Source organism: Notechis scutatus, chromosome 3, assembly GCF_049901735.1.
Source record: "Notechis scutatus isolate UNSWTSFEM ecotype Mainland chromosome 3, rNotScu1.2, whole genome shotgun sequence".
NCBI lineage: Eukaryota > Metazoa > Chordata > Lepidosauria > Squamata > Elapidae > Notechis > Notechis scutatus.
Window position 1 is genome coordinate 107,763,250 of NC_142011.1, and position 26,085 is coordinate 107,789,334.

The 26,085-nt window shown below is 39.0% G+C and overlaps 2 protein-coding genes and 1 long non-coding RNA gene across 3 annotated transcripts; 1 reads left to right on the forward strand and 2 right to left on the reverse strand.

Annotated features, from left to right (window-relative positions):
• Positions 1–8,291: 8,291 nt before the first annotated feature.
• LOC148131328 (uncharacterized) lies at positions 8,292–10,435 on the reverse strand. Its single transcript, XR_015748729.1, has 3 exons — positions 10,310–10,435; positions 9,100–9,337; positions 8,292–8,583 (listed from the first exon to the last, which is right to left on the reverse strand). It is a non-coding gene; the product is annotated as an uncharacterized LOC148131328 (long non-coding RNA).
• Positions 10,426–12,890, forward strand: MRPS14 (mitochondrial ribosomal protein S14). The gene is made up of 3 exons (XM_026669190.2): positions 10,426–10,561; positions 11,083–11,241; positions 12,530–12,890. Exons 1-3 carry the CDS (start codon positions 10,520–10,522, stop codon positions 12,710–12,712), a joined length of 384 nt encoding a protein of 127 aa, XP_026524975.2. The 5' UTR covers positions 10,426–10,519; the 3' UTR covers positions 12,713–12,890.
• A 3,026-nt stretch (positions 12,891–15,916) lies between these two features.
• On the reverse strand, positions 15,917–24,329 carry CACYBP (calcyclin binding protein). The gene is made up of 6 exons (XM_026669189.2): positions 23,871–24,329; positions 22,433–22,628; positions 18,950–19,046; positions 18,027–18,126; positions 17,088–17,182; positions 15,917–16,242 (listed from the first exon to the last, which is right to left on the reverse strand). The coding sequence occupies exons 1-6, from the start codon at positions 23,877–23,879 to the stop codon at positions 16,083–16,085; spliced, it is 657 nt and encodes a 218-aa protein (XP_026524974.1). The 5' UTR covers positions 23,880–24,329; the 3' UTR covers positions 15,917–16,082.
• Positions 24,330–26,085: the final 1,756 nt, after the last annotated feature.

The following is a 26,085-nucleotide window of genomic DNA, read 5'->3' on the forward strand; positions in this document are numbered from 1 at the left end:
GGCACTCAATTCCTCTCCCTTTCTTTGTGACAGCCCCGCGTGCGTGCCATCGGGACTCCAAGGGTGGGGATGGACAGCTGCCAACTCACTCACTCACTCTCTCTCTCTCTCTGTGTGTGTGTGTGTGTCTGTGTGTGTGTGGTGTGGAGGGTAATTCCGGCTATCTCTGGCCTCCGCTCGGTTTTAAAGTCCGCTTGGCCGGTTCCCAAGTCGCAGCGCGCGCTGGCCGGGAGACGCGGCGCCGGGTGGAAGCTCGGTGCAGGGGAGGCAGATCTTTCTCTCTTAAGCGGGGAGGGGAGGAGGGGACAAGAGGAGGGACGGGACGGGACAGGGGGCGGGAGGAGGGCGCTCGCCTTCTTCCACCGCCCACCGGACCCTTTTCTTCCCAAGGGGACCCTGGAAAGCAGCTCGGGAGCTGGGTGGCCCTGCCCAGCGGGGTCCCATCAGGAACTTCCTGAGGACATCCCCCAAGCACAGGTCAGGAAAACATGTAGGAAACTGGCTTAACCAGGAAGAGGATACAGGAGTTCTTTTCTCCCCTCACTCCCTCCTTTCCTCCTTGCCCTTTCTCCTCTTTCCAGCAGGAAGGTAAGTGGCTGCTGTTGGGTGTGGGAGGGAGGGATTGTGAGACTGGCTGGGAAACTGTTATGGAACTGAAAATCACATCACTTCAGCAGCAGCCCAGCAGCGCAACAGCAGCCAGTAGTAAGGAAGCAGCTTTCCCAAATGTAATTCCTTCAAGTGTCATGGCTCTTGGATTTTGGACACATTCTGAAAGTTAACCCATTTAAGGTATTTTGGTTCAGAAATTGATATACCATTTTGCCCAGTTAAAAACATGACAAAAGTTTCTGTAATATATAGATAATAAATTCCAATAACTCATTGACTTTAACAGGGTTAAATTTAATGCACGTATACAGTCAACTAAGAAATGGGTTATGCTAATTGCAAGTTCCTGTTGGGCCCAAATAAATGTTGCTTGATATGAAATCTTCTGTAAAATGATCGTGGATTCCATAGATCATCCTATGGATGGTCTTTCACTATGAAAACAAGGATTTCACTTCAACTAACCCTCTTGGTTCCCTCCATTTGTAGTATTGCAGATACTGAGCAGTAGCAGAGAGTCAAGACCATGGCAATATGTGCAAAGACACAGATGCAGTTGAATTCCAATGAAAGTCAGATGAAGAACAATTCATCTCAACTCATAAAATCTTCCCGGTTAGCTCTCAGGCATTTCTGTTTGAAAACCCAGTTTTCCCGAGCTTTTCATCCTAAAGGAATTACATTAGTTTAGAAAAGAATAAGGCTGTAATCACTGAATGGAGTAGGGCACACTTTTGAGGAAATACATAAAAGGTCACACTGCAACACACTGTGAGAGGAGAGCATAACAAAAGATTATAAAACTATAAAGTTTTCCCATTCAATCAACTAGAATGAACTTCTGGAAACATATCAAAACGTATCAAAAGGGAATCCTTTATTGAGATGAGACAATTCATGTAGGGGTTAAAAGCAGCATCTAATGTCTCTCAGGCATACCGGGATAGATAAGGGAGTTTAGAACCCCTCCCCTTCTCTCAATGTGTATTTTGTGAAACAAAAGCCAGTATGTTTATTCCACCCCCACCCCTTCTGAAGGAACGATCTTTCCCACAGTTTCCCAAGCATACATCTCACTGGAATGTTTATGGTCTTCTCATCTCCTGGCTGTGCCTCTCAGAGGTGTTAGGTCCCGGCCATCTGGGATTCCTCTCTCCATTGTATCATGTGTGGGTTATACAAATTCAATATAAGATTGAATGTATTCAAGTTACCTCAAGAAAGGATTTCTTTATCAGTCTCCCCCCACCCCACTTTTCTTCTTCCACTGAAGAAATGACATATACACAGATCTGACATCAAAGTTGATAGAAAGAAATTGTCTTCCTTTCACGTTGCTAGAATGAAATTTCCAACAGGTGCAAAGCAGAGAAAAAAAAGATGCTTAGTCAGTGGAAAGGCCACAAAAATGAAGCTCTCCCACTGTCCCATTCAAGCCAGCTACTTTTTCAGAAGTGAATTCCTATTCTGATGAATGTATTCATCCTCTACTTGGCCAAGCTTTCCCTCCCACAACACCTTTCCCCCTTCCACATTCACCACAATTATCAAGCCAAAAAGGGAGTAAAAAGACCCGAGCACCTCTCCACCAGCAATCAGTACCAAGATGAGCATAGATTAACTTCAAGGTTAACATCAGACCAACAATCCAGTAAACAATACCCAAATCAAGAAGCTGCCAAATAAATCCAACAGTAAACAGCCCAACCAAAGAACCTCTAAGATTATCCCCACCAACACTGGCAGAGCAAGCCACTAGAATACTATAAACTGAGAGCAAACCCCACTCCTAATTAATAGTGATGATGATAGCTTGGGCATCTGCAAGAAAACAACCAAATTCAGACAGCACCAAGGACTCCTTAGAATATACAGTGTATAGAGTTTTGTTCCTCTTCAAGGCCAGGATGGAAGTCGTGTAATACTTCATAAAATGAAGGCATGAATAATATACTTTACATACCTCTCTGAGTCCTTATGAAAAGGAAAAGAAACAATAAGACTCCTAAAGTTGTATATGGTCACCTAAAGGACAACATTGCAGGAGGATCAGTTCCTGGGAGTAGATAACTCCAAGTAAGATCTCTGGCTATGAACACTGACCGATTACTTGCTTTATACAACTTACTCCTCCATAACTTTCTACTTGATCAATGACTGGCAGGGCTTTTGGAAGTCCAAGCTTCAGTTTTGTGAGACAAAAATATGGACAACTAGCCAACAATTTCAGTATTCACTGATTGGCAAGCTGCAAAAACTCTTTTGCTTATATTTTTACTGCAGAAATTAATACAGTATTTTACTACAATTCACCAGCCTCGCGATAAGTGCACATGACATGAGGAGGGAAAAAGTGAGGTGTTCAACAACTTGGTGGTAGTCCTGTTCTTCTCCCACATCTTAGAGTGCATCACTCCCCAAGTTGGGGCAGAACTAGATTGTTCATGCTTAGAAATTTCCTGTATGTTTTATGACAGTTTATTTGGAGCCCCATTCTTTATGCCTTACAAACATTAGGGGAGAAGACCAGAAAGGAAAGAGAACAAGGCGAGCCATTGCAATATTCACTATTTAGTGTATGAGATATCATAAATGGACTAGCATTCACCTAAGTTAATCAAACACAATAAAACATAAATGTTAAAAATATCTATGTTTAAATAACAATGTCTAGGTCAGGTGTCAAACCCGATTGCATCACAAGCCCTATTGTGACATATCGCATGGTTTTTTGCCTTTGTGGAGCCAGGGTTGGCATGGCCTGCACACAGGGGTGGGATTCAAAAATTTTAACAACCGGTTCTGTGGGCGTGGCTTAGGTGGTGGGTGTGGCTTGGTGGTCGTTATTGGCTGGGCATGGCCAACTCAACATCACTCACATCGAGACACTCATCTCCTCTCCTGGCCTCTCATGATTGTGGGGATGCTGCAACAGTTGTAAGTGTGAAAAATAGTCATAAGTCACTTTTTTCAGTGCCATTGTAACTTTGAATGGTCACTCTACCCAAGCAAAATAGCAAGAAAGGAGGGAAAATAAACTCCAGAGAAGTTCCTGAGACAGGAAGTCTAGTCCTGCCAAGAATATAATTAGGGTTAACGGAGAGGCAGTCTCTGTAAGCAACACCAGAATGTTTCCTTCCTGCCTTCCTTACAGGATTAGGCCAGTCATTTCTTCTAACAACCAGTTCTCCGAACTGCTTAGAATGTTAACAACCTGCTTAGAATGTTAACAACCGGTTCTAGCGAATAGGTGCAAACTGGTAGAATCCCACCCCTGCCTGCACAGGCCTGGGCATGGCATGCACAGGCTGGGGCCTCCAATTTGGCAGGCTTGGTCTATGCCATCTAACCATTGAAGCACAGCATCATTTAAATGAAATACCATAATCAGATACTGGACCAGTATATGCCCTCAGCTTATAGCTGGTCACAATGGGAATCTACAGTTTGATGTGGAACCTGCACTCACACTGACGGGAAGATACTATGCCCCATTTATACAGAGTCCTGGCAGATGCCATGTGAGGTGCAAATAGTATTTCAAAGCCTGACACTTTTTTTGTGGGCTCAAAGTGACCAATTAGGCTTCCCATCGGGAATCAATGTTAAAATTGTTGGACAGATGTGATGCAAGTGCGAGCGGGGGCTTCCTGGATCTGAGTCTTCTGGCTGATAAATGTTTATGTGCACTGGTAGGAGTGAGTTGTTCATGATTTTTCTGTATTCTCTCACTAGTGCAGGGATGACAAATTCAAGGCCCGCAGGCCAGATCCGGTCCACAGGATCGATGATCTGGCCTGCGGGGCTGGCCCGGAAACAGCAAAGGACCGGCTTACGGAGCCTCTGCTGGTGAAAATGTAGGCCCGCCCCCCACCGTTTTCAGCCTGAACGGCCTCCTGCAGCCCTCTGCCAACGAAAACAATGCTCGGTGGGGGGGCACATAGCAGAGGGCTGCAGGAGGCCGTCCATGTGAAAAATGAGCACAGGAGGGCATGCACGCCCCCCCCCGCCCAGCTCCATTTTCACTGGCAGAGGGCTGCAGGAGGCCGTCCAGGCTGAAAATGGGGAGCGGGGGCACCCAAGCTCCGTTTTCGCTGGCAAAGGGCTATCAAAACAAACTAAAAAAAAATGTTTCTCCTTTTGCCTTTGAGCATGGAGAATGGACAGAAAAAGAGAAACTGGAAGACAAAGAAGATGAGAAGAGAGCAAGGAAAAATAAGGGAAGAGGGGAAGGAAGAAGAATGAAAAGGGAAGGAAAAAGAAAAGGGATTATGTGAGGGAGGGTCTCAGGGAAGTCCTGCCTTAGCACTTGACCACCACAGGTGCCCCCGACACGAGTTCTGTCACACACCTCATGGCCACGCACCCCCACCAGCCCTCCAAGGTGAAACACAACCCTGATGCGGCCTTAATGAAATCGAGTTTGACACGCCGGCACTATTCTGTGGTTAGAGTGCAGTATTGCAAGCTATTTCTGCAGTCAGCTGCCTACAATTTGGCAGTTCAAATCCCACCAGGCTCAAGGTTGACTCAGCCTTCCATCCTTCCAAGGTGGGTAAAATGAGGACAGATTGTTGGGGGCAATATGCTGACTCTCTAAACCGCTTAGAGGGCTATAAAGCACTGTGAAGCGGTATATAAGTCTAAGTGCTATTGCTATTCTTGGCTTTAATGAGGAAGTCCTGCAATCCATCATTTAATATTCCAAAATGATTGTGGTGTGGATTGATTTCTAAGTGGAACAAGGTCTTCTTTTGCACCCTTGTTTTTTTAAATGTAGATTATACCTTTGGAATTCAGCAAAATTCCCTTTTATTATACAAGTACATCCAACCGCAGTCCACAAGGATTTTTGTTATACACATTTAACTATATTATGTATTTTATATGTGGCTCAAGACAATTCTTCTTCACTCAGGACAAAAGTTTGAACAATATGGTATAAGGTCAGAGTTGTAACTCTTGCCATATTCTGCCCATGTTGTTTATGTACTGAACTTGTGGTGGCTCACCAAGTCAATGAGATAGCAGCTTTCCTTAATTTTTTTCTTTTAAATTGCAAGCATAGCTTTTAGGGACTGCTTGGTGCCATCTTCATAAGTTTAAGTTTTTTCTCTTAATTTGATGTATTTGCTGTACCTTTTTATGATTGGTACTGCTGTGTAAATAAATCATTACCCATTTATCATTTTGTAGAAAAATCATGGATATTTTTAAGACTAAGTACCGCATGATCATGAAGGACTGAGAACTATGAAATGCTGTATTTGTAAACTGAGTCATGGGCATAGAGATAGGGATTGAGAAAAAAGAGGGAGGCTAATGGAGAAAGCAAATGTGCTGTAATTATAGGAGACGACACCGATGTCAAGGAGGGAAATGACCACATTTGTGCTTTATTGTGAACATTCCATAGCATCGTATTTTCCACTTGGAAGTCCATCCCACACGATTTTTACTCCCATCCCAACCACCAGACCTTTGTGGTGTCTAGAAATCCTTACTTGAGGCTTTTATAATTTCTACTAGCAACTAAATTCAGCATAAAGGCATTTATTTGCACTGACATCATCACTGGGATGAAATCCCTGTACATCGTAACCTATCATAATAAGTATTTTTTTCTCATATTCCACGAAGATGCTTCAAAGAATTTCCTAGATTTATGTATGTAAAGGATAAATACGTAATAATTTATTCTGGAATTTAATGTGTCTAGTAAGAGAGATACAGATTTCACATATTTTCCAAGTTAAATCAGATTTATTCAAGTTTGGAGATTAATTTAGAAGAACTGGTGTTAGATCCCAGTTTGTAACCTTCTTCTTTCTCACTGATTTAGCTATTCAAATTAAAATTTGCTTTATTTAAAGGATGTGGCGATTTATCCCACAAAGTTATCCTAGGCAGCTGACAACTAATAAAAATAGAATTATAATACAATAAGTACAGAATCGGAGAAATAATTCTGGTTGGCGGGACCAGAAGGGCCTTCTCTGCTGTGGCTCCTTCTCGAAACATTTTACCCCTCGGTATGATCAGTTCCCACCCTTCTGACCTTCCATAAGGGCCTGAAGTCCTGACTCTGCCAGATGGCTTGGGTCCCCTGCGGGGGAGCACAACATTGGACTTGGTTGATTAATTAAGAGGCAATCCCACCCCTTCCTTCCTGTACTTCCTACTCCCTCCCTCCCCATCTTTAACTGTAATTCCATTTTGATTGTAATTTTCATTCTTGTTTTAAAATCTCTTGTAATTTTGAGGATTTTAATATTATAAGCCACCCAGTCATTTTGAAACAAGATGGGCTGCAAATAAATTTAAATAAATGGATGGATATCAACCCTTACCAGATACCAAAGCAACTATAGTATTAACCTTCTGACTAAACTCTTATCCTATCTCAGTGTTTAGAGCCAGGTCTTTATGGTTCTCCATAAATAAGTACTCAGAGTGCTCAGAACTGATAGCGTTAGAAGGCTCCCATCTGGAAACATCTAGAGATGGTTTTTTTATAATCCCTGTGCCTCAAAGTCAAGAAGGCTATTAACTCAAATTTTAAACAAAACTAAAGTTTTGATCCTTACGCTAGTATTGGGTGAAGGGAGGATGTTTTACAATTTGGAAGAGGATGTGTAATAAGACTTAAAACAATTTTTCAAAACCTGTGTTGAAAATCTTCTTCAACCTGTCCCAGTTAACATGGCAATTAATAAAGATCTTAGGAAACAATTTTAGGAGAAGCTCAGAGGAGATGATAGGTCATGGCTAAATATTTAATACTGAAATGAAGATTTCATAGAAGGAATTCTGCATTACAGATGGAAATAAACTTTTGTAGAAGAACCCATGAAGAAAAAATCAGGAGAAACCTTGGCTCAGAGTCTAGGAGTTTTGTTGTCTATGGTTGTTCAAAGTATTGAAAATAAATAATATTTTAATGTCTTATACTAAAATGATTTTGGAAGTATAATTGAGGTATGATGGCATTACAGCAATTGAAGTATGCAATTGGTTCAAAAGGAACATAGCAATGCAAAAGAAACTTGCAAAATGTTAAGAACATCTACACTTGCTTAGAAATGCAAAGGAATTATTCTACAAATGTTGAAAGCATCTAGGTCAGGGATGTCAAACTCCTGGCCCACAGGCCAGATGCATCACATGCTGGCCACATCCCCTACCCAGGTTAGTGGAGGAGGAAAAGTCGCAATATGTCATGTGACACCGTGATGATATAAGTTTGACACCCCTGATCTAGGTTAAAGTATGGAAAGGAATCCATAACAATCCTATTGCTGGTATCATACTACCCAAAGTAATTTGCCAATCATTCAAAGAGATATAAAGTAGTAGGCACAAATTACACTGCTATTTGCTGGGAGTTCCAGTTAATTAATTTGCTCTCCATCTCGTATCCAATGTCTTTGGGTGGAGTCCAGAGTCTTACCTTCCTTGTCTTCAAGTCATTGTCTTGTGTGCCTTCCCCTTTATCAACTATTTTGCCATGGATTTTTTCTATGGAGTAATCTGTCACACTTTACCAACTATTATGCCAGAGCTGCAATCAGTGACTTAATGTTATCTATTAGCCACTTTAAGATGGTGTATGTCCCTTAGCTCAGCTGTTGTCCCTCATTTGGATAGAAGGAAGATGCCACAGGATTCTCTCCTGGGAATAGTATTCTTTGCATTTTTATTAATGATCTAAGTAGTAGATGGAAGAAATGCTTATCAAGTTTGCCAGTATAGATGGAATTTGGGGAAACAGTAACAACATAGACAACAAAACAATATGCAGAATGGTTTTAGGAGATGAGGGAAATGGATATTTCATGAAAATAAAAACTTGTACACTTTAGGGGGGGGGGGGGAATCAAGCACCCAGATATTGAAGCTTAGTAATGTTATGTGTGAAAACATCCTGGAATATAATTGGATCACTAATTGAATCTCAGCCACATGACATACCTGCAAAAAAGACAAACACAATTTTAAGATGCATCAATACAACCATTGTTTTCAAATGATAAAGTAGAAGCTGAACATCTGTTGCAGATTCTTTAATCTAAATTCCTGAACCGAATTGGTTGGGCCTGATGACCTAACTTATGATTTTGTGATTTAATGATTCTATTTTTGGCAGTGATGGAATTGAAATGATTGCACCTTCTAAAAATTCCCTCTTACATGTGAATAAGCACTACTTCAGCTGTGTGAAGTCTAAAAGTCAGAAAACCGAGATTGTTGGTTAGGACAAGGCTGATATAACAGCACTTTTTTCAGTCACTAGCACCCCCTAAAGTACATTTTGATATTAGAGCCACAAGACTTAACTAATTTAAGGCTTCTAATCATTTGTATTTCTTGGAAAGAAGCAAATGTTCTGCTTTGGAAAAACTTGATCTACTATTGCAAAATATAATTAGCTGAAAAGGGAAGGAAGTAACGTTTCATATATATTTAAATGTAGGTGGCTGAACAGACCTTGACAGCAGAATAACAAGGAGCTGGTTAATCACTTCTCTGAACACTCAAAGGCATCTGTTTCATTCAAATGATTGCAGTTATATTTCTAGAATTTTTTCTTCCTTTCAAAAAGATGGGATGCTGCTGTTGCAATCTGAAGTAGCTCATGATCTCTGATGGTCACTGCAGAAACCAAGGCTTTCTCAGCCTCCTGGGATGATCCTAAATATATCACTTCATCTTCTTTCCAGAGGAACTTCTTTCCAGAGGAACTGCAGGCAATACAACAAAGAGTTTTACTGACATGTAAAAGCTATTCAATTGTTATCATATCCATTTTTGTGAACATAATCCATTTGATCAGATGCCTGAAATTTAATCCGAGAAATGCACCTAACAAGTGACAAGGGGTGGGAAGGAAATGGAAAAGAGAATAGAGAAAAATAATCTTCAGCCAACAAAAACAAAAAAGCAGTTAAATGTGACATAGTTTCTTACACATAATAGGTAGCCATGTTAAGAATTGTAAAGTCTCAGCCTTAGTTTTAGCTACGGGAAACAGTATCCTGAAGAACTCAAATCACCACTAATTTTTAATCGTTATATTGCAATTTGTCTTACTGCTGGCTCATCTGATCTTCCCAGCTATAAAAAATCTTACTAGACTTATCATTTTAAAGTTTATAGTTAGTTTAATATAATTATTGTGTTAATGTAATTATATTTCTCTAGTTAAATTCCATTTATGCATTTTATTAGTACATTGCTTTAACAATTATATGACTCTAGAATTGCTTAATAAATCTAGCTTCTTGGATTAATGTAACATATATGGCATGCAAAAACACCCTGGATGGTTCTTGAAAAGTAGACACCCACATTTAGTTTACCAGTGCGGTTGAATTTTGTGAATTCAGCCGCACTGAGATTTGTTATGGATTGGTCTCTCAATAAAAGCTTCCAAAGAAACAAGCCTTTTAGCCTGTTGCAACGAAAGAAGTCCCGAAACATCTGAACCACCCCGCAGCAATCTTACACGCAATTATTTGGGAACGCAAAACGGGCCCAATCTAGCCTTAAGAATGTAATTTAATCCTAATGTAATTTAATTTGTGCAAGCTGTGTGTAGGTAGATTACATATATACACTCATACACATATACACACGCATATATTACTTTACACACACGGAGAAATTCTATAGAAATAGTAAACGCTCCTACGCTCACCTTTAAAAAAGCTCAATGCATAACACCCATAGTTTGTTAAATTTTGCCGCCCATTCCCACAAACCTACGCTCCCAGCTTCCGCTCACCCCTCTTCCTCCCCTTCACGCATTTTCCGCATTTTCACGCCCTGGCGGAGTTAACTCCCAGGGTCGTGCTGCCGTGTTGCGAGTAACGCATGCGTAGTTCAAATAGCGTCCCTATAGGGAAAGATGGCGGGAGTGGCTTTGATGCTGCGTTCGGCGTTTCGGCAGGTTAGAGTCGCGTCCGGTCCCTTTCTCTCTCGATTCCTCCCTTAACCTGCTGTGCTCAACTTCGGTTTCTGCCCAGTGCTTCCCCCCCGCTCAACAGTCGCTCCGAGATAACCCAGGGATTTGGGGGAGGGGGGGGGAAATGGAAGACTACGCAAGAGCCTTGCCCTGCCGACCTCCCGAGTGTCCTGCGGCGGATTCGTGTTGCCTGCCCCTTTTCGTTTTTTTTAAAGTTCTTCTATCTTGCTCGTATTATGGCACTCTGCTGGAACTTCTGAAAGCAACCTGGTTAATTGTTCTCACTGTTAGGAAATTTCTCCTTAGTTCTAGATTGCTTCTCTCTTTGATTAGTTTCCATCCATTGTTTCTTATCTTGCCTTCTTGTGTTTTGAAAAATAGATTGACCAGGAGTGTTACTTTTCTTTTTAAACATATTTTAAACATTAATACTCGGCATCAGTTGAAATTTAGACAGGCATACCCATTTGCCTGAAGAAAAGCTGATTGTAATTTCTTTTTATTAGTTCTTCCCCATGCCATGTGCTGGTCAAACAAGAGGTTATTATGTGGACTGGAGGATGGTACGTGATGTTAAGAGAAGGAAAATGGCTTTTGATTATGCAGATCAGAGACTGCGGCTGAATTGCCTTAGGAAAAATAAAATTTTGCCTAAAGAACTCCAGGTAAGAAGAATATTATTTTTGTCAAGGTATTATGAAATGGAACAACAAGAGAAGTTGTTTAAAAATTTATCCTATATGCTTGACTTTGGGCAATTAATAAGACCAAAAATAACAATAGCATTAACACCATCAAGTGTTTAATATAACCATGATCAAGAAACAAGCTATATCAGAGCCCCAGGCTTGATGGCAAACCTAAGCTTGTAATATCTTGTGAAAGGCCAGCAGGATTGAGGCAAGTTCTCCAGTGGGATGTTGTTCCAGGAGCCAGGCACCACAGCAGCATCTCTTCCTTGGCCTTACCAGATGATAGTCTCTTGCAGATAGATTTCAGAAAATGCTTCTCTTGCTGGATCCATCATGACAGATAGTCATCTGTGCATCTTACACTAAATATATGTTCTATAATAATAATTTATACTATATAATCCTTTTACACTAATTGTATTTATTGGGAACGTGATATTGTGCCAATGTGTTAAAGAATTTCAAATGATATAAAAACAGTTTGTGTTCAGACAGTTAAATTTTAATTATTTTTAAATTTTAAAAACTTATTTTTCTGCTTTAATTTTAATTGCTAGTATCTTTTTGATAATAAGTCTAAGTGCTGAAGAATTTATGCTTTTGAGTTGTGGTGCTGGAGAAGATTCTTGAGAGTCCCTTGGACTGCAAGGAGATCAGATTAGTCAATCCTAAAAGAAATCAACCCTGACTGTTCTTTTGAAGGTCGATACTGAAGCTGAAACTCAAAAACTGTGGCCACCTAATGAGGAAGGTTGGGAATGTTGGGAAAGGTTGAAGGCAAAAAGAGGAGGGGATGGTTGGATGAGATGAGAACATCCTTTTTAATGTGTTTTTTTTTTTCTATTTAAGATACTTTAAAGTTGATATGTGTAGGCTATGAAAAATGCAAAATGTATTTTTGTTGAGTACGTGTAATTAGAAAAATCCATGCAAAAAAAATCTAATTATTCAGAGATATCTTGGATATCTTAGTTGAGAAACAATAGTTCCACTTCCAATCTAATTCTTATTGGAGTGGTTAACTAGTAGAAGGATTACAGGACCTCATATGAAGAATTCAGTGCATTTATTCAGGGAAGAGAATAAATAGAGATAAAAATCCTGTGATCCCAGATTCCCTACCATGTCAGTTTAGGATTGGCAGTTCCAGTTGAAAACAATCTTTGAGATTCTTCACTCTCACTTCATGTGACATAATTGTACACATCTTTCTATCTAAGTATAGAAGGGGAAATTTATATTTTTAAAATACTTGTTCCAGGAAATTACCGATAAGGAGATAGCTGATCTTCCCCGAGATAGTTGCCCTGTGCGGATCCACAATCGATGTGTTCTGACATCCCGACCTAGAGGTGTAAAAAAGAGATGGAGGCTCAGCCGAATTGTCTTCCGTCATCTGGCTGACCATGCCCAGCTCTCTGGGATACAGAGGGCAATGTGGTGACCTACAAGCAAGTAATCTCTTAACGTGACAAAACTGAATCCTAATTGAAAATTCCTGGACATGGTGTGCAAGAATGAGAGATTAAGTATGTTGACAAGGATATCAGTCTGATATTATGAAGATGTGAACCTACTCTTGCAACTAAGAAGACATGCAAAATAAACTCTCACAGATTTGACTCTGATTCATTTCTTGCATTTGAAGTAGCTTTTTAACTTTATCGTTACATTTTTGAAAAACAACACTGCACGTTACAGCCTAGTTTGTATATCATAACTATAATAATTTCCTGACTAACATAAAAACAAGACTTCAGAAAAGATAAGAGTGTTCTAGACAGAGTAGAATAGTATATGCCTGGCCCAAAATCAGTGTTTAGAAAAATGGGGATTTAAGTAGAGAATACAAGTTGAAAGCAATGTATAATTCATCCAGTGCCTGCTCTGCTCAGTTTGTGCACATCCCCACTGAATAGACATCTAGTCCATTTGAACTCCTCCTCCAGCAAGGGAGAATCCTCACTGGTTTTAGGCAGACTGTTCCATTGCTTAGCAACTGTTACTGCCAGAAAAATATTCCCTACCAACATTCTACTTTAAAATTGTTGATCTTTTGCCTGCTTTTAGTGTGACACCCATAAATATTTGTAGACCTTTATGAAATCTCCCCCCAATCTTCCCTTTTTCAATATAACACACCTTAACTGTTCTTCATAGGGATTGGCTCAACCTTATTCTCAAAGCGTTCCTATGAATGTGTTCCAGCTCCTTTTTTGTCCCTTTTATTGTAGTGTTCAGAAGTGTTCTATTTGCATTTCAACCAATAGTGACATTATTTGTCCTGAAACCTGGAGTGAATCTCTTGGTGTACTGTTGGTGGTCCCTGATAGCTAGATTTTTCTCACGTGCAGTGCCAAATGAGGCCATAGAATCCAACTCTTAGGTAGAGGCCATCTAATCTAAATTGTCATTGTCCCTTTTGAACTATGATGCCTGCAGCTGAACACAGTACTCCAAGTGAGACATGACGTGGCCAGAGTAGTGTCTATAATCTGGACTCAGGGCATTTATTAATGTACCCCAAGATAGCAATTTGCTTTTCTAACAACTAGATCACACTGATGGCTTTTATATATGGGCATTCAGATTCTTTTCACATGTATTCGCACCTAATCAAGTCTCATGATTTTATTTTTCTGCCTTACATTTTTCCTATTCATATAAAGAAATTTATGTTTTGCATGTTAAATTCCATCCTTAGGCCTGCTGTGGAAAAACCTCTCTTTTTGAATTTTCTATCTAAAATATTAGCCACTCTTTCCAATTTTGTGTCATTTCCAAATTTTGTAAGTGTTTTTCAACTTCCTCCAGGTGAGTGATGAAAATGTAAAAAACAGCAGAGGTCCAGGATGGAGCCTTATAGCATTCCACTCAATGCTTCTCCAAGCTGTGATAGTCATTAATCACTTTTGAGTGCAATCATTCAGCCTACTAGTTCATCTAACAGCTGCATTTAGCTTATATCTTACCTTTTTAATGAAGGGGAATGTCATGAGGCACTCTCTCAAAAGGTTTTGCCAAGGTCTATGTACCACTGTCTTTGATACACTAAAGTAGTAATCACAAGAGATACTCTAGTACAGTGTTCACCAACCAGTGGACCGGGGACCACTGGTGGTCCGTGAGAAAATTTTGGTGGTCCGCCAAGAAATGGAACCCCCAAAGCAATCCAGGCTGCGGGAGAATACAAGGCTGCACTGCCCACATGGCCAGTGGGAACACAAGGCTTGCGTCGCTTGCATTGTGAATAACGCGAGGGGAGGGGGAAAAGGGCGGTGGGGGGAACTTACCCCATTCGCCCCTTGCGCCTCTCCTGGCCACCGGGCTGCTTCTTTCCGCTTCTTTCTTCTGCTTTGGCTGCACACAAGGAAAGCAGCAAAAGTCTTTCTCTCCCCCAAACTCCGCCAGAAATGAGTCTTTGGGACCCTGCAACACATCCTGCTCCAACAGGCTGCGCCAGTGTGACAAGTCTCACAAAGATTCATTTCTGGTGGAATTTGGGGGAAAGACTTCTGCTTTCCTTGCATGAAGCCAAAAGTCTCTCTCACTCTTTTCCCCGAGAACAGAGCTGGAGATGGTATCCTGCAATCCCAAATAATGATCGATCGGTAGGAAAACGGGGTAGGGAATTTTCCTGCAAACTTTGGGATTTTCCCAGGGTCTCTGTCCGCGGGATTTAAGTTTGGTGGTCCCTGAGGTCCAAAAGGTTGGTGACCCCTGCTCTAGTACAACTTGTGACAAGCCCATGCTGGTTCCTGTTAATTGTACCCTATCTAGCCAAGCACTCATAAACGTGCTGCAAGACCTTACCAGTATAGATGTCAAGCTGGCAGGTCTAATTTATTGATTTCTCCTTTGCCCTGCATGTCATTTTAGACAGTTCTGTGTGTATCAGTGCTGGCTTCTTCAGATTTTTCTTGTTTTCTCTCATAGGAATTGAATATTTTTATTATCTCATTTCATAGCTTTTCCCATTCTTCCTGAATACATCACAGGGATTTTAAACCATTAGAGGAATCAACCTAGCATCCCACCATGTTTGTCAAAATTGGTTCTTTTGAAGACTGGTTCTATAGATTTGACATTTCTCAGTTTTCTTTCTTAGTTCCTCCTACCCAACTCACCCTTCTTCTCAGCCACTGGCACTGGTATATAGGTCAAAATGAAAGCATACATATGAATCTTCTCATCAGATGGAAATCAGTCATATAATGTAGCTGATTTTTGTGTAGCAACAATCAAAATTTGTGAACAGCAAATATGCTGAAAAATCTTATTAATCATTGTCATTAAGCTGAACTCTTCCTCAAATTAAAACCACCCATCAGTTTCTCAGCCTAATAACATTGCAGTTAATACTGCTTTCAGAACATAAACTTCAAAATCCGAGAAAGATCAATTGATCACCTAGCTTCATATCTAAGCATACCACTGAATTGTGATGCAATACAATTTCCTAAGCTCTTCATTCTCAAAAAACTGAAGGTTTCCTTTCTAGGCTAACCTCATCCGAGGAATCAGTTTTTCAACTTTTATCTGGGAGACTGGAATCATTTACCTACAGTTATTCATCATTGTTTACTTGAATATATACCTGTCTGGGAATTGCCAAGACATGCTGGAAGGACAAACATTTAAGGAGATGGAAGTTTTAGAGCATATTTTATTTCCCATCTCCAATCTGAAACATACATTTTGCAGCCTTTGCTTTGGTTATATAAAAAGCACATGTTCTCTGAACAGAATATTACAGCAGAACCGCCATACATAAAATATAGATTAAATTAGCAAGCACAATCTTCAACTTTTGTTCAAATGTCTAATGGCAAATCATCTTTAGATTGCTTTTCTCGGCTCTCCACCCATGCTTTATTAATTGTTCTCTTCATCTCATCATCTCCTTCTGCATACATCTTTTTCAGTAGATTCATCAATCCTTCGCTGGGGTCAGATGTATCATAGGAAGCTTTCCTAAAGGATGTACATGGACAGGAAATTATACTGTTATGTACTGAGTTTGGTACGTTCTATAACAAGAGCTGAATATCCAAATATTTAACATTGTAATCATATGGTCTGTGATTTATCTATCATACCTATCATCTGTGTGTGTGTGTGTGTGTGTGTGTGTGTGTGTGTGTGTGTGTGTGTATGTATGTATGTATTATTTTGAGAGCGGGCATCAGAATTTCATTTTTAATGTATACCAGTGTGTTCACAGAAAAAAGTGACAAGAAAGCTTATCTTAAGCACCTTTGCCTGATACTGAATTTTATATTTGCAAAAATAATTTGATTAAAACAAATATCATGGAGTAAAATACAAAGCCTGTATTGTTTTTCAGTGCCTAATTTGTTTCTTCTCGCAAATGCAATAGCCCTGGAGATCTAGTAATATACATTCATTCATATTCATTTGGTAAGATTAAAAAGTTCATTAAACTATTTTCTGTACATTGTAATATACCAAAAGCTGTGAAATGATAATTTAAACCAATGATAATTTAAATAATGTCTATTATAGTTTTCATTTAGGAGTGCAGTTCCAAGATGTCATCATCACTGATATTCAATATAATATGCAGTATAAAAATTGCCTGGTATAAAAGGTTTGGGTTTTTTAGTTAACACGTTTCAGCAACTGGCCATAAAATGCAATTTCTATAAAAATCTAGATTATTCTTTTCCCATAAAGTTTCTTAAGATCCATAGTGAGCACGAACAGGATAAGTATAACTTCTTTAAATCTGTTAAACTTTCATGTGCTACATGGATTAAAGGAATCCTGGTTTGTTGAATTTTAGCTTTATAACTTACTCTTTTTCCTTAGTCTCTTTTTCAACCTGCGTTAGGCACTCCCATTTTTCTTCTTGCTGCTTCTTACATAATATCAAGATCATATCCGTTTTGATCTGTAAGGAGGAAGAAAGCAGAGTTCAAAATAATGCAAGAAGCCAGAATTATCAGAAAGGAACTTATTTGGATTATTTTCAAAATCCAATGTAGATATATTATTTAAAATAACAAACTTACTTTTGTAAGCTAATCTTGTAGAATATTTTTTTAAAACCCAGAGTTTAAGAAGTTTCAATGCTGTTCACGAAATTCAAAACCCCAGGTTACTTATTTTCCCAAGATTCCCTTCTATATCTGTTACTGCTTTAATAACTGCAACATGAAAGTATTAGCTACGAGTCTCCATATATGATGGCACTGGATTGATAAAGTTGTTCTAGGCAGAAGAGATTTCCTATTTTCAAATCTGAGACTATATTTTCTAAAAACTCTGAACCTGGATGTGACATGAATGATTTTAGAGGTTTTTTTACACCTTTGCAAGGTAAAGAAAACTCTGCCAGGGGAAGCAGTGCTCCAAGATAAGATTCACCAGTTCACTCAGAATTAGGCCTATGATATTTAGTAGCTCTTACTCAGGACTAAGAAAAATAGAGATTCTTTTGGGGAATAAGAACTGCAATTGCCTATCAATCTACCAAAGTAAAAGACCATCTAGTGATAAAGCTAATTTATAGGAAAACACCAGAAAGCAGAAACCAACTTAAAAGAAGGGTTTGCTTCATTCTAAAGCTTGGTTTCTTTAACCATTATTCATTGAATAAACGACAAATGCCAAGCTCACACGCCATGTTAAGTCAAAACCAAACAAAATATATTATGAATAAATGTAATGAGTAGAAAGCCAGTCAAAGCATCTGTATGATGAGTATTACCATTGACTACATCAGATATACTAACCTTCCATGAGCTGCTTTTAGCTAAGATTGGTTTCAGAAGGTTGTTGAACGTCATTGTATAATTTTTGTTATTTAAATTTTTCACCAGCAGATGAAATGAACTAAGAAGATAAGAAATTGAATCAGAATTCTCTATAAACAACCATATCAAATAAATATCAAGAAGCCACCCTAATAGGAAAAAGGGAGAAAAATCTGTAGGTTTGTTTGGGCCTAAAGTTTAATATAGTTGAGTGTTTGAAAAAGTTTTGTTAAATATGGATGGATAAGACCCAGGCAAGGATTGCATTGCTTTAAGATGTCAACTTGAGTGGCAGCCACACATTTAAGCTGTTATATATGATGGATCTATCAGAAATAAACTAAAAACAGTTTGATACCTAGTATCAAAGGGGACACAATCCTGGCCTTGAACAGAATTCTCTCATTTCTTCTGGTCTTGCCTAATGGCACTCATGTAACCAACAGTGATCAAGAATATTTTAACTGAACAGTGGAACAAAAATAAAAATTGGTCCTATAGGCTAAGCTGCTAGGATAGTTGATCGGTTACTGGTAGTGGGACTCCTTTACCATGTTGCATGATGCTGGCTTTGTGGGTATTTTAGCCATGATTATGACTCTTCTGGCATTGTGGGCAAATATCTTAACCATGGTTATCACTAGATTAAGCTTTGTTTAATGAGCCAGTATACCTTTGAAAGATGGTCTTTCTTCCTTTTTATAAAGCTTGTATAAGCATATAAAGCAGTAGGTATAACATGCTACCATTTCTGTAAAATCATAACTTGGGAATAGCAATCATCTCTTCTTTCTATATAAGAAGAGGGCTCATTTTCCTCACCACTTTTAGACTCTGTGAAAGCCAGCAGCAAGAGCAAGCAGCAGATGCTGCTTACACCTTCTATCAAAAACAAAACCTACCTTTCTGTAAAGTGCACCTCAACATTCTCAGCTGGCAGATGTTGAACACCACTTAATGTGACATAGATTTTCACGAATTTATCAGACTGATCCCATGCTAAAGGAATGAAAAGAAAGCATTCTGGATATTAAAAAGGGAATACTGGTTTTAAATAAATAATATTTCAATGTTTATTTTACGTAACTATTAGATTTGTATGCCATACATCCCATCTAGATCTTGTGTCTAAATCAAGTTCTTCATTTTAATTCTGCAACAGATTTTAAAAATATTAGGCATGAAAATAAAGATTAGAAAGATAATGACCCACACAAATAGAATGATGCAAAACTTTGAAGAGATCATGTCTTTCAACTGAGGTCCTTTCAAGGTTACTTTACAAAATGAATTGCAGCGCAGAATCTATTAAAAAAAATCAAAGAAAACATTTTGAAAATCCTCAACAGTCTTCTATGCACTTCATTGTCTCAAATTGAATAGCTCCTTCCATCACATTTAAACAGGCTCTGTGGAGCAATCCTGTTCCTCACATACTTATCAGAAAGCATGTTGTTTATATACCTGCATGTAACAATTTTCACATTTGAGCTGATGATTTAATTAGCCAGTCAATATAGTCAAGGCATACAGTGAGCTGCGCTGGCTTGCAGAAGATTTCAAGGTTCAATTCAAAGAATTTAGCATTTCTAAGGAGAAACATCAAAAAGAATAAATTCCTCACATGATTGTATTTCTGTAGGACACTTTCATTTTGGAAGACCTTCCAGTTATCTCCTTTTCCCACACTGAAACTATCAAAAGTAGAATCATGGATGGGTCACAGTACTGACAACCTATTCACTCATACACTTCACTCTTTACAAATCCTTACAAACTGGACAAGGTCAATTTCATATTTACAAGAAAGGAGATAAAATGGGTCCAGAAATTTATTACACAACTGGTCACTTAAGCATAATAAGTCAATCATAATCCAGTCATCTTTATTGGACATAACCCAACTGGCTGATGCAGGACAACATTCAGCCACTGTGTTGAGTGCTCTCCACCCTCTACTGGAAAAATATTCTAGCCATTCTATAACATTTATCAATTTAAAGGCAGCGTTTGATCCGTACCTAGAAATAGGGTACGGATAAACCTGACATCTAAAGTTGATTATGCATATCTCAATGGAGGTTAGATATGCCTCTAATCAGTTACTTTTCTGTCGTAAAGTAATTCAGTTACTTTTTCTGTCCTAAATCCCATTTAAAAAGGATTTAAGATTACTAGCTTGCTTCAATTTTTACATCCACTCTGTATTTCAAAGCTCTGACAAAAACAAAATTCCATTCTCCAAAACTGGTTTCAGTTCTCTTTTAAAGTGATAAAATAACCCTATCTACCACACAATTAGGCCATTTCCTCATACAAGTAGTTACAAAGCCTTGTCATCAGCTTTGCCCGAACAAAAGTAGTGGTTTTCATTTGTAAGATTTGCAAGTTGGAAGACAATTTTTTAATACAGAACCCATCAAGGCATTTAAATATTTGGAAGTATCTTCTAAACATAAGGTGTTTTTTTTTTTTTTTTTTTTTTTGGGGGGAGGAGCCGATAATGCTATCATACACCTGGCTTTTAAGATTACCAAACTATTTTTGAATTTGGCAACAGCACAGGCAGGAATTATGTTCTTGCTGCTATAACTATAGAGTAAAGGTTACAACCTACCTTTTCTATGATATGCAGTATTCTCACTACAGAGACCCAAGACTTCAAAAATCCAGTCTAAATTCCTAAGAACTATGGTATGAGCATTTTGGGATCTTTTCAACTCCAACTATGTTCAGAATTTAGTCAAGCTTTTTCTGACAACTATTTTTTTCCTGAACAATAATTCTTCTAATTACTTACTTCTTCTAATCATGTTCTTAGAACCGATCTTCAGAAATACCTGTGTACAACTCATTTTTGTCATACTGATTTTCTTGACTTTTGTTCCACATAAGTAGACATCAGACTGTGCTTTCTATGCCAATGTCAAGAAAATTCACTAATTTCCCAAGTTAGCATTAGCATAGCATGTATGATGGTTTCCAATGGGAAAAACTGAGTCACACATTTTAGTTTGAGGTGTAGATTTAATATCACTGATTTATCTTCAAAAAGGATTTTGTAATCATTGTTAATCTCAATGCAAATCACCTCTGGATTGAAATGTAGGTTTGATTCAAGTTTCTAAAGTATTCCTTTCTCTTTCCCTTTCTCTTTCTTTCCAATAGGGCATTTAAGCTAATTTTCTAAAGGGCAAAGGGAAGAACATTTTTTTTGGATAAAATGATACAAATAAGTATTTTTCTTCTCTCCCTTTGCTTCTGAATAATTTAGTATTAGATTTTCAATAGGAAAATATTTATAGCTATGGATATATATCAGGGTGGATTTGATTTAAATCAAGTCAATTTAAATCACGAGTAAAAAGGCTTGATTTAAGTCAACTGTTTAAATCATAATTTTTAAAGAGCAACTGTCATCTCTGTCCTGCAGCAGCTCGTCCTCTGACCCGCTGTTGTCTCACCCACAGTCCCATTCACTTTAATGGGATGGTTGGTAATACGGCAATGACACAACAAGGTGAAGGACATAGTGGGAAGCAGGTGAGTGGGTGTCTGCTAATAGGCGTTGGTATGATGGATCTGAAATGACAGGTACTCTTTAAATGTAAGGACTCGTTCTTGATAATTAGAATATTATTTGCAAACAAAATGAAGGTTTTCTCTTTAGCTTGCAGAGTTTGGATTCGTTGAGTTTACCAAAAATGTAAATATTGCAAAATATATAGCCTCATGCTACATAACTTAGCTCCATTTCATGCTGAATAAACTAAATTATTAATGTATCTTAAACAGAAAACTGTCCTTAGATAGATTTTACTCCAAGAGCATTTTATTAAATTTGATAAAAATAAAAAATCCAATTTAAATTTTAAAAAATCCAATTTAAACTTTTAAAAATCCATTATTTTACTTTAAAAATGATTTTAATCCACCCTGTCATATATGGTCATTTCTAAATAAAAATATGTGCATACTAAACTCAGAAATATGCATTATATATTACATGGTTTTTGCTTCATTCATTCTATATTTACTAGTCAGAGAGAGAGAAAAGCTAATACTAGAAACAAACTTGAATTGTATGACTGTTTTTAAAACAATAGGAATTAACAGCTCCATGAAGCCAAATACAACGAATTGTTTTCATTTACTTCTATGTTCACAAAATACACTATATTATACCTAATCCTACCTATGACATATGCAATGCTCCTGTAGACATATGCAACCAACTTTTTCAATGTGTGCTAGCTTGTGAAATAAATGCTGGATAGTGGAAGTTATAGATGTAACAAGTTTATGCAGCTTTTTGTAGTACTCTGGTGGCTATAATATTTCCTTCTACTGCATTCTGTAATGAGGTAAAATAAATCCATTCCTACCATAATTGTTGATTTTCACTGTATATCCAGTGAGTGTTGGTTTTTCTTCTTCAGGTCCTTCAGCTTTTAGCTTGAGTGGCTGAAAATTCTTGATTTCCCTCTCTATTTTGTTTTTTTCTGCCAGCAGAAAGTCATATATTCTCTTTCTTGTTGCCCTTTTCAAAAGCTCCTTCACTTCTTCCAAATCTTTCTGTAGCTGCACATTGAGTATACAAATTAATTAGCATTACTATCAAATGTTCTATCAACATCTGCTTGAGGGGCAAATTTATATAAAGTTAATAATAAAGATCAAACCAAAGGATAAAACTAGGCTACTGACATTTAGAAAGAGTTACAAGAGCATTCTAGTTGCTTAAATGGAGCACAGCCACTTTGGCCATTGTCCTGTAAAGAGAGAATTTACCCACAGAATGAAGAGATTGACTATGGCAAGGAGATGAAGTGGTTTAAGCTCACCTAAAATCTGAACTAGAGAGCCATTTTGGTAGAAGAATAGAATAGAATTAGAATTAGAATAGAATTCTTTTATTGGCCAAGTGTGATTGGACACACAAGGAATTTGTCTTGGTTGTAAATACTCTCAGTATGCATAAAGAAAAGATACATTTGTTAAGAATCAAGAATCATAAGGTACAACACTTAATGATAGTCATAGGGTACAATCAGCAATCAAATCATCCTAGAAAGCAGTCAACAGAGATCATAAGGAGACAAGTGGCAAAATTACAGTCATACAGTCACAATGGGGAGGGGATGGATGATAAGGAGAGAGAAGATTAATAGTAGTGCAGACTTTGTAAATAGTTGAACAGTGTTGAGGGAATTATTTGTTTAGCAGAGTGATGGCTTTGGGGGGGGGGGAACTCTCCTTATGCCTAATTGTTCTGGTGTGCAGTGCTCTATAGCGTCGTTTTGAGGGAAGGAGTTGAAACCGTTTATGTCCAGGATGTTTGGTGAAGCGGTTAAGACACCAGGCTGACTTTAGACACAAAACCACCTGGGTGACTCTTTCAGCCCCAGGAAGGAGGCGCTGGCCAATCACTTCAGAAAAACCTTGCCAAGAAAACTGCAGGGAATTGTCCAGGCAGTTGGCCAGGAGTCAAGACTGACTGACGGGTGGGGGAGTTAATAAGAATAATTATTCTGAACTAGAAACACTCCGGTTGTATCACCTATATAAATCGATATAAATTCTCGTGGGTCCACCCTCTGCGCAAGACCATCCTTCCGCTGCCTTCTCCAGCATCCCAAGCCCTGGTAATAATGGCCGCCCCTAAACCCAACCTCCAAGACAACTGGGCTCCGCCACGCCGACCCCGCCCAAGCCAGCAAAGGGTTGCTGCTGCTCCCCACCCCGCCAGCTCGGATCTGGGGACAGAAACACCACCCACCCCGTCCCCCGTCCCCCGTCCCCCGTCCCCACGCTCCTTCTCACCTCTTCCATGTCTGCGCCGAGGACCGGCTTATTTGATGGTGAACTTTTATTCCGGGTCAGGCGCAGGCGCAGAAATTCCCCTCTCGAACTTTCCCGACGATTCTGCCCGGCCTCCCGGAGTCGTCAGTATTCGTCTGCTCGGCCAGCCAATGACGGAAGCAGAAGAAACGCGAATTTAACAACGTAGAGCTAGAAAAGTAAACGTAAATCTGTCTCTTTCTTGTAGAGCTTCCGGGTTGATTGAAAGGGGAGGGGGGAGAGAGAGAGAGGTGGGGTTAAACGGGTAATAGAGGTGAAGTCTGAAGAATCCTGTCTTGCTTCCAATACACACAACACATACACACGCCTTGGACTACCGCGCTCAAGAAGCTAAGTAGGCCAAGGGTGTTCCATCCAGCGTTTGCAAGAAAAGATGAACTTCACCCTGGGCTTGCCTGTTCAAGTGTGCTTATGCTTTTAAAAATGTGCACGTCTTTTCCTGTTTTCTCGTCCCTTCCTTTGGCAAGCCTTGATTGGGGGGGGGGGGTGTCTCTCACGCACACTCACATACGTGTATTGGGACCATTCATTTTGTAATCACTTGCTATTGTTTGTTTTCCTTTAGTTTTACCTGATCTACCAGGAAGGGCTACAGTTTGCAGATAGCCTGCAAGTGGCTATTACACCCAGTGCAGCTAGCGAGCACATCAGGTTACACAAGAGATTGCAACCGGCACAGACGCCTGCACTCTGCTTTTTTCAGTTGTAAATGTGTAAACCAATGGCAGACACGCTCTTTTGAGTCTTTTGACCCCTTTAGATTTCAGGATAGGATCACTAAGATTAAAAGATATTATTTGACCATAAGTCCATGGCTATACCACCATTTCTTTTCTTTAAAAAAGCTTCCTGGGGACACCCAAAGAGGCATCTTCACAGAAACCTTGTTTTATATTTATTCCAAACTCTTAGAATGACTAATAAAATGATTATTAAAGTCAACATTTACTTTAACCTTGCCATACAGTCAATAGCTGTGCCATCCGAATCTGAATTCATTGCCCTCTAAGTCAAGTAACCTCTTATTGGGAAGATTCACCCACTCTTTTAGCCAGACCAAACAAGCATCAAAATATAATTTCAAATCTGGTAAACCCAAACCTCCTTTTTCCTTACCACCTTCCAGTAGTTTATATCTAATTCTTGGATATATTTCCCCTTGCCATTTGGGGTTTTGGCAGTTTTTAAAGTAAACAGAAAATAATGCTTATTAAGAATATGACCTCTCAAGATAGTGACATATTAACTAAAACCAGGTTTTAAGGTTGAGGAAAAGATGAACTACTTGGGGGTTATATTGGCAAATACAAACCTGTTTCAAAATAACTATGTGCCTCTTTGGAATGATACCAAAAAAGGATTTACTGAGATGGGATAAACTACAATTATCATTATTGGATAGAATTTCTATAATTAAGACTAATGTTTTACCAAAGATGGGGTTTTTTTTGGTTCAGACATTTCCAATATTCTTGTAATTGATACACCATTTAAACAATGGTAAAGGAATATTTTAAAGTTTTATATGGCATCAGCTTCCAGCGATCTCTATGCAATTATGCCACAATATCCCGCAGCCAAGCATCCTCACACAAGAGCAGATTACAGATGCTCAGTAGCACCAAGTCAGCAACCATCAGCAGTGTGGCCCCATTGCCTGTGCAAAGGCTGAAGCAGCCAAGAATTAAGCGTCCTTTGCCAAGCGTGACATGTAATTAAAGATAGAGCAATCATGTCTGGAAGTGGCAAGGGAGAAGCTCGCCATAGAAAGAGAAGCAGCAGCTAACATGGCAGAGACAGAATCAGCTACAGACCCTGACAAGAAGTGCAGTGTCCACAGTGCCCTGTGCTAGGCTCAGAATAAGGGGAGCAAGATCCTATGCAGCGCACTTCAAAATAAGAGATCAGTGGAAGACATCCTGTCACCACAGGAATCAAAGGGTGTTGTCACAAGAATCATCCACATATCATTAGAATTAGTGTAGGAAGTTAACCCAGAACTTCAGAGCAACAAAAAAAACAATGCTCACCCTATATGAAGCAGAGGCCACCTACTTTTTTACACATCACAGGTCTCAAGCATCATGCTAATGCCAGGACACTGCCTCTTCTCCTCAACAGTATGGCACAAGCTGGCCTAAAGCAGAAGTGCCAGGCATGTATGATAATACACTGC

Excerpts from the sequence above, each read along its gene's own strand:
- MRPS14 (XM_026669190.2), top strand. The coding sequence starts at position 10,520 with ATGGCGGGAGTGGCTTTGATGCTGCGTTCGGCGTTTCGGCAG. Across the intron at positions 10,562-11,082 it reads TGCGTTCGGCGTTTCGGCAG|TTCTTCCCCATGCCATGTGC; the intron begins GTTAGAGTCGCG and ends TCTTTTTATTAG. Across the intron at positions 11,242-12,529 it reads TTTTGCCTAAAGAACTCCAG|GAAATTACCGATAAGGAGAT; the intron begins GTAAGAAGAATA and ends TACTTGTTCCAG.
- CACYBP (XM_026669189.2), bottom strand. Across the intron at positions 19,047-22,432 it reads AGTGAAAATCAACAATTATG|CATGGGATCAGTCTGATAAA; the intron begins GTAGGAATGGAT and ends TCATTCCTTTAG. Across the intron at positions 18,127-18,949 it reads GAGGTGCACTTTACAGAAAG|TTCATTTCATCTGCTGGTGA; the intron begins GTAGGTTTTGTT and ends TTATCTTCTTAG.